General features: G+C 50.4%; 1 protein-coding gene across 8 annotated transcripts in view; it reads right to left on the reverse strand.

The window, feature by feature from the left end:
• The window catches only part of SMOC1 (SPARC related modular calcium binding 1), a 149,846-nt gene extending 144,905 nt beyond the window's left edge, over positions 1-4,941 (reverse strand). For all 8 annotated transcript variants that reach the window (XM_058293201.2, XM_012519144.4, XM_071213840.1 and 5 more), the window contains exon 1: positions 4,534-4,941. In XM_058293201.2, coding sequence (XP_058149184.1) covers positions 4,534-4,632 — 99 coding nt within the window. In that variant the 5' untranslated portion in view covers positions 4,633-4,941. The remainder of the gene's footprint in view (positions 1-4,533) is intronic.
• Positions 4,942-7,769: the final 2,828 nt, after the last annotated feature.

Genomic DNA, 7,769 nt, shown 5'->3' on the forward strand with positions numbered 1-7,769 from the left:
AAAAAAAAAAGCTACGGTATGGACACCAGCTTACACTAACCACAGGGCTTCCTCCACCACTCACTCCGCTGCCCTGCCCTGCCCTGGGTAACGATCACTCCAATCCTATATCCATCACTACCTCATTTTTCTCTTTATATGGTTTTATTGCAGCTAGTTGAGCCCTTTTACAAATTTGTATTTTATTTTTCACTTCATAAAAGATGTCAAGCTGTATCTTTTTGTGCATTTCTTAGTATCATATTGCCAAAATTCATCCATATGCTTGTGTGTCACTGTTGTTCATTTGTTTTGATTGAGTATAACTTTCCACTTCGTGAACACATCACAGTTGATTCATTCACCTTCCCACTGATGGGCATTTGGACCCTTGCCAAGTTTGTGGTGGTGTGACCATAGTTGTCTCCTGCTGAACATGAGTTTCTCTTGGCAAACATGCCAAGGAGTAGAATTTCTGGGTCATAAGGAATGTGACCATTCACTTTAGGAGATAATATCAAAATGGTTTCCATTTTTATTGCATTTCCTGGAGTTTCTAAGATGGTTAGTTCCTCTTTCTGTTCCCCCTCAATTTTGTGTTTTGTGTTTTGGATCAGCTCTATCAAAATGTTTAAATCAGGTTCTTGACCTAACACCTGAGTAGCATCTGGAAATGAAGGGCACCTTGTCAAGCACATAGAGGATAAAAAGGGAACCTATTAGACGCAGGCTCACCCTGGTCCAGACATGAGGGCAGGCTGGTCATCTGGAAAGAGAGAATACAAAATACAAAATACAAAATGCAAAATACAAAAAGGGATCAAGGTAGAACTAAAGCGAGTTTCCCCATCCAAGTTTCCTTGCTCATTTCCCTTCCCCTAGGCCTCCCATCACCACCACATGACCCACATGGACTTTTTTTTTTTAATGGAAAGAACAAAAACCTAAAAATGGAAGAAGCAATTATTAACCAATTTCGCATTTAAATGAGAGCAGGGGTCCAGGCTGGACAGTCCAATTCACTCCAATAAATATTTACTGAATGCTTTACAATGTGACAAGCACACTGATGGATAAGATCTCTATTCTGCCCCCGAGGGACTTGTGAGTTTGCTCCTTAAACAAGACAAGATCATGCATGAGGTGCAGGAGGGGCCAGTTAGTGCTATGAAGATAAAGGTGCTGGCCTGATCCCAAGAGGATCACTGTAACAGGTTGAAGCAAAAGTAAAGAGTACCAGTGAACCAGATCCAGAAGTTGTTCAAAGAGGAGAATGATCAATTCTAACCAAAATGGTATCTGCAGAAAGTTCCTGGAGAATGATGTTGGAGATGGGTCTTAAAGAGTGAATCAAATCAGACCTTGACCTTCTCATTTTCTCCTACTTCACAAACTTCTTACTTCTATTTCCTGCCTCCAGACAAAGTAAAGCACCAAGAAAGTGGGACCCATGGACCATGGTAATAGAGGCATTACCAGCATTTATTTATTTATTCCACAAACACCAACACGGGCAATCCCTACCAGGTCCTGGCACCATGCTAAGCTCTGGGGGTGGAGAGACAGGCACAGTTCCTGCCCTCGCCCAGCTCCCAGTCATCAAGGACAGCAGAGGACTAAACAAAGACAGGCAGTCTGCTTGGCCTGATCATCGGCCAGACTCTGTCGGCCTAGGAAAGCCCTTCCCCCATTCCCTCCTCCCCTGAAACTTCTCAGTAGGTTGTGTGGGATTAAAGAAATGGCTGCCTCCTCAGTAATTAAAAGAATCCTGGTCAGTGTTCCAGGTAGCAGAGCGGCTGCTCGGAGCTGAGAGGCCAAAAAATCAGGTGCTTCCTCCATAATAGTCTCCAATTTGATACTTGATAGCTGCTGGTTTCCAGAGTCAAACAAATGTCAGGAATTTTATGAAGGCAGGAAGCAAAGAAGGGGGCAAGGATTGGGGTCTAGGCCTCAGGGGAGCTCAATTAGTGAGGCAGATAAAGTTAAACCGAAAGGGCATGCTCTCAGTTTCCTAGAAAGCCAGCCGGAAAGTAGGCCAATCCTTAAGCTTCTGTCACTCAAAAGATTACCAGAAGAGACCTAGGGGTGCCCAAAGGGAATTCTACAACAAGCCAGATGTTTCTGCTCCTTCCCTGACACCACCGTTTACTCTCACCACCGCCACACTTCTGGGGCCACCAAGAAGCCAAAGAAGAAAACTGGAGTCTGTGGGGATACGCTGAGACTCAGCCGCATCACCCGTTAGTGATACAGACACCAAAAATGTTGCTAATCATGCTTTCTTATAGACAGATTCACCCGACTCATCTGGGTTTAGCATTTTCTCATTGAGCCGTCTCTTTAGAACAGGCGCTGCATTGCTAGCATGATGGACCCTCCCTGCAGCTGGCAGAGTGTACAGCCTTTAAATCCATATGAGCTGGAATTTGGATCCCAAGAGCTAAATATGCACCGGGAGTGATTCAGACAAGTTGTTTAGCCTCCCTGAGTCTTACATCCTCATCTGCAAAATGGCACGAAGGAAATCCATTTCTCCTATAAATACAAGAGAGAGTGTAAAGTGCCTAGTCCAGGTGTTCATAAATGGTAGCTCTTATTGTTACCTACAATGCAAGCAGATAGTCACATGCTCAAGATAGCAGCTTCCCCTTGGTATTTTGGAAACACATTTTGTGTGTGAGTAGGGGAGGGGGGATGCAGCTGGACACACACAAGCCTATCCACAGTTCTTGTTTATGTCCTATCACTTGTACCAAATTGATAAACTAAAGTAGCCCGAGGGAAACCTAACCGATGTCCTTGTTTTCCTCTAATGTCTTTGGCTTTCCCCTGAAAGTTGCGTCCTCTCATTTCAAGAGGCAGGGAAGGACTGCCATATGGCTTGAGATGCCTGGCAGCAAATGAGCCCCCCACCATTTGTCTCAGGGCCTCTCTCCTTTCGACCCTCCTGTGGGCGGGCATCCAGATTTCAGTCAGCGTGCTCTGGTCTGCGTCTCTGTCTTGACTGTTCCTAATTATTGAAGGGAACACCATGGCTCGCCTGACCTTAGAGTTTAAGAGCTGCGAGTCCTAATATCAAACTGAGCAGCTTCATTTAAAAGGCATCCTCATCTGCATCCATAAAAGTCACTCCCGGGAGCCCTTACTTGCCCCAGCTTCGGGAATGCCTGCTGTCGAGGATTTATGACACGCCCTGGATCTAATCCCCCGCACTTTAACTGCTGCTGTTGCACATCTGGTCATAAAACCAAGGGCCAGCCCAACACGGGGACAAACACTTTTCTTTCCTAAGTGGCTGCAAATCGGATCTCACAATGATAGCCCAGCTCGGATGTAATCAACTCAGCATCTGGGCAGTCATTAAGCCTCGCCAAGCTTTGCGAGGCTTTTGCTCCACACGACTGCTGTAAAGATGATTCTCATACAGCAGAAGCCATGGATTAAGAACCTGCAATCTGAACAGGTGGTGAAGGGGCTGGGCAGAAAGATGTCCAGGAAAGCACAAGTTGGTTAAGGAGCCAACCTTTTCACAAAGATCCTGCCTCTTTCACATGGACCCTTAGCTCCCCCTGAGGCAAAAGCAGCTATCCTGAGAGCTGGCAGCCCTGGCATAAAGTGATTCTTCACTAGAGATCATCTGTCGTTTGGTCAAATGAACCACCAGGTACTTTAACAATCATTTTGTAAGGCATTGGAATCCTTTATTAAACCAGTGGGGGAGGGGGGGCAATAATCTAGACCAGAAACGAAGACAATGCTGTCCATTCCAGGGGATTTTACGTTGTCCTGGACAGCTTGTCCTGTGCACAGAACTAGCACGTTTCATATGCTTCAGAAACTCGAATCAGACCAAGGTTCATCATTGCAGTTCAACCTCCCAGCACCGAACCCAGGGAAAGTGCAGCTCTTCCCTCTCCACCACCTTTCCACAGCCCCACACTTCTGCCCCTCCTTCTGCCCAGCAGGAGAGAACATTAAAATTATCTGCTGTGGGTTTTATGAGCAGCGCAGCGATCGCTTTTTAAAAACAGCAACACACGGTCCTTGTGTGGCTCGCGGGTAACCTAAAACTCCCGAGGCAGAGCTGTCCCCACCCCCACCCCACCTCCTGCCGCCTGCCAAGAACGCCAGCGCTCCGGGACCGCGCGCCCTGCGAGACCGCAGGGAAGCCAGACTTGAGCAGAGAGCGAGCGAGCTCTCTCGGACGCAGAGGCACCTCTGAAGGTCTTGGAGCAAAATGTCGTGGGAGAAGAGACCGGGAAAGAAAACCCACCAGTGACAATTCGGGGGTGAGGGGTTGCTGCAAAAAGGCAGGGGAAGGCAACGGGAGAAATTTTCATTTCAACACTTATGCCAAGAAGCCCGCAGAGAACTGGGGAGTAGGTGGGGGGCAGCAAGGTCTGACATCTCCCTTCCCACCCCCACCCCGTCTCCCCAGAGGGATGAGGGGCCAAGCGCCGCAGTCTTCTTGGGCGCGCGGCTGGGTACGCAGGGGGCCAAGGGGCACGCCCTACTCCGGGGAGTCCGCGGGCTCGCGCCTAGGGGCGTCCTTACCCTGGGCCCCGTGGTGCGGTGGCCGCCAGCTGGGAACAGCTGCACCAACATGAGCAGCAAGTGGGGCGTGAGCAGGCGAGCGCAGCGCGCGGACAACATGGTGCCAGCCGGCCCGGCAGCCGGCAGCGGGCAGTGGTCGCCGGCTTCGCGGGGCGCACGCCCGCGTCTGCCTTCCTTCCTTCCCTCGGGGACGCTCTCAGCGGCGGGGAGCAGGCGGCGGGTCCTGCGGCGGCGACTCGCGGAGGCTTGGGTCAGAGGACACGCTCCTGCACCGCAAGGTACCGAAGCTGGAGCGCGAGCGTGTGCCCTGCGCGCGGCGCCCGCTCGGCTCGGCCGGGCCGCGGCGGCAGCAGGTTGGATGCCAGAGCCCGGGCCATGGGAATTCCCGTTATAAACCCCCGGGAGGGATGGGGCGGAGCCCGGAAGGCCAGATTGACGGACCGAGAGGCCCGTAGCAGCCAACCCTCTGACAGGTGAAGGCCAATGGGAGAGAAGAAAGAGCGGCGGCTGGAGGTCCAAGGAGCCAAACCGGGTTGTTCCACTGGTGTGGGTTCCTGGAGAGACTCGGAAAAAGAGTAATTTTCAAACGGCTCTTGTGTCCGAGAGCGCTAAGGGAGCACAGGCAGCCTTAAGCCACCGGAATGCCAACCCGGCTAATAATAATACTTTAAGTATGTATAGGTTTTAGCAGGACTACATGTATTGGCACCACAACCGCATGAAGTAGGCAGGGAAAATACTCAGAGGCCCATTTTTCAGATGAAAATGCTGGGGCCCAGAGACATCAAAGAGACGTGCTTCCCCTTTGAATGGACATGAAGAACAACTAGGAAATTGCCAGGAGACCCCGCACAGGGTGGCCCGTGTCCAGCGTTGGGAGTGGGAGCAGACACTCGCTGGGGCTGATAGACCCTGGGTCCTGCAGCGGCTGCGCGGTGAGAAGTTAGAAGGGGTCGAGGCGTAATGGGTAATGGGTAGGGGTCCTGACCACCCTTGGCCTGGTGGCGGATGTGGGATTGGAACCCAGGAGTCCTGGCTAGAGGGCTATCGGGCAGTCCCTTGGTGAACTAACAGCTCTGGGAGAGATGGTGGGGGAAAGGGAAGGGAAAAGCATAAAGGGGGGGGGGGGTGCATTGATCCCAGAGGTGGGTCAGAGGAGGGAGAGAGAACCTCCCCCTGGGGGTCCGGATGAACCCTGGGAGAAGCCAGTACAAGGGTCCAGTCAGATCTGGGAGGCCCCACCCCCACCCCTGCCCACCACCCCCACAGGTCCTTCTGGGTGCTGGTCACAGCTCCTCACATGAGCAAGGTAAGTCTATCCTCAATCAAGAGGACCCTGATTCAACTTAGGAGGAGCACTACCCTTAGTGATTACTTCCATCACATCTAGTATGGGTCACTCACTTCTCCAACCAGATTGTAAACAGCGCCGGAGCTTAACTTCTCCTCCCATTTGAGCCTGAGAGGTCCTGGCAAAGGTTAGCTGTGCTGCCTTACCGCTCTCTCCTGGATTATGTGTAAGAGCTTTCCACCCAGGAGCCTAGTCCACTCCCCAGCCTGCCCCATCCAGCCTCCGCCTGGCAGCCAGTCATCCTCTTACGTACTGTCATTATCCAAGTAAAACTGAGGAACCCCTTGACACTTGTCTGTTTTTTCCCCACTTGGAAGTAGTGTAGTGGTCCAGCAGGCTCTTTGAAGCTAGAAGCCATGGTCCAAATCTTGGGTCTGCCACCTAGTGGTATAACCTACAACAAGTGACTTTACTTGCCTGGGGACCAGTTTCCACCTCCTTAAAATGGGCATAAAAATAATACTCGGGAAGCTGCATGGCTCAACTGATAGAGCGTCCGTCTACCATATGGAGGGCCCAGGGTTCAATCCCCAGGGCCCGTGTGGTGAGCTGGCCCACATGCAGTGCTGCTGCGTGCAAGGAGTGCACCTGTAAGGAGAGCCACCCCAGGTGAAAAAAGCGCAGCCTGCCCAGGAGTGGTGCTGAACACACAGAGAGCTGACACAGCAAGATGATGAAACAAAAAGAGACACAGTTTCCCAGTGCTGCCAGATAATGCAAGCAGACCCAGAAGAACACACAGCGAATGGACACAGAGACAATGGGGGTGAAGGGAAGAGAAACAAATAAATCTTAAAAAAAAAAATTAATAATAGTACTTCATGGGCTGTTGTTGGAATTAAAGGACATGGATTACATAAAGTCCTTAGAATGGGGGGGGGGGGGGGTTGTAGTTAGACATATCTGACACTTGAAGAGGGCAGAACAAAGGGCTCATCTCATTTATCCTCAGAAGATCCTAGGAAGGCATCCCTACTTTACAGGTAGGTAAAGTCACTTGAGATGGTGACTTGCCTGGCCTCATTTGGCTGGTAAATGATAGAGCCAAGCCTCAAGCCTAGGTTTCCAAAGTCCAGCTGCCTCTGTCATCTAATGACTGCAAAATCCAGTCTCAAATGCTATGGGGTTAGGCATTCCCTGTGTACTAATTGGGAATTTGCTCAGTGGCCTACAAGGTAACTGAGACTTCTGAGCTTTGGGGGAAGAGGGTGGAAACAGCAAGGGCTAGCCCTTTCTGGAAACAGCCCTTGTGATCTGGCATCCTGGGAATTTGCTCAGCTGGCTTGTGATACTTGTCCAGTACTGTGCCTAGTACAACACTCACATCAATTTCCATGTGCCCTCTTAAGTGTTCACTCACCAGGAGTTCAACAATGCAGAAATGTTGCCATCAGGCTCAGTGGCCTGATGGGTTTTTCCTGACTCTACCACCTGGCCATATGTACCCGGTCAAGCTGGTCAACTTCTTCAGTTGCTGGAATGGACTGAGAAATCCATTAGAGTAAGTAAATATGTTAGATGACACCCCCCCATACCCCCAGGATCTGGCAGGAAGAAACACCCGGGGAAAAGACATTGCAATCGTCCTTTCCATCCCATAACACCAAATGCTGTTTTCCAGCCAAAAGGCTTATTTCCAAGGGGTTGCTGATCCAAAAGTCTACATTATTCTGGATTTCAATCATGTAGCTTAGTTTAACTGCTTTCCTGTTACTTTGCTCACCAAGTATTTTCTTTCTCTCTGGTTGGCAGGCAGGGCCTGGTGTAACCATGGCCATCAATCAAATGATTCATTTTCTTCTCCTGATTCCTCCCAAATCCAGAGAAGGTTAGAAATCCCAGAGAACTACTAGTCCCAAACAGTATCTCTTTGCCAGACTCAATC

The sequence above is a fragment of the Dasypus novemcinctus genome, chromosome 3, assembly GCF_030445035.2.
Source record: "Dasypus novemcinctus isolate mDasNov1 chromosome 3, mDasNov1.1.hap2, whole genome shotgun sequence".
Lineage (NCBI taxonomy): Eukaryota > Metazoa > Chordata > Mammalia > Cingulata > Dasypodidae > Dasypus > Dasypus novemcinctus.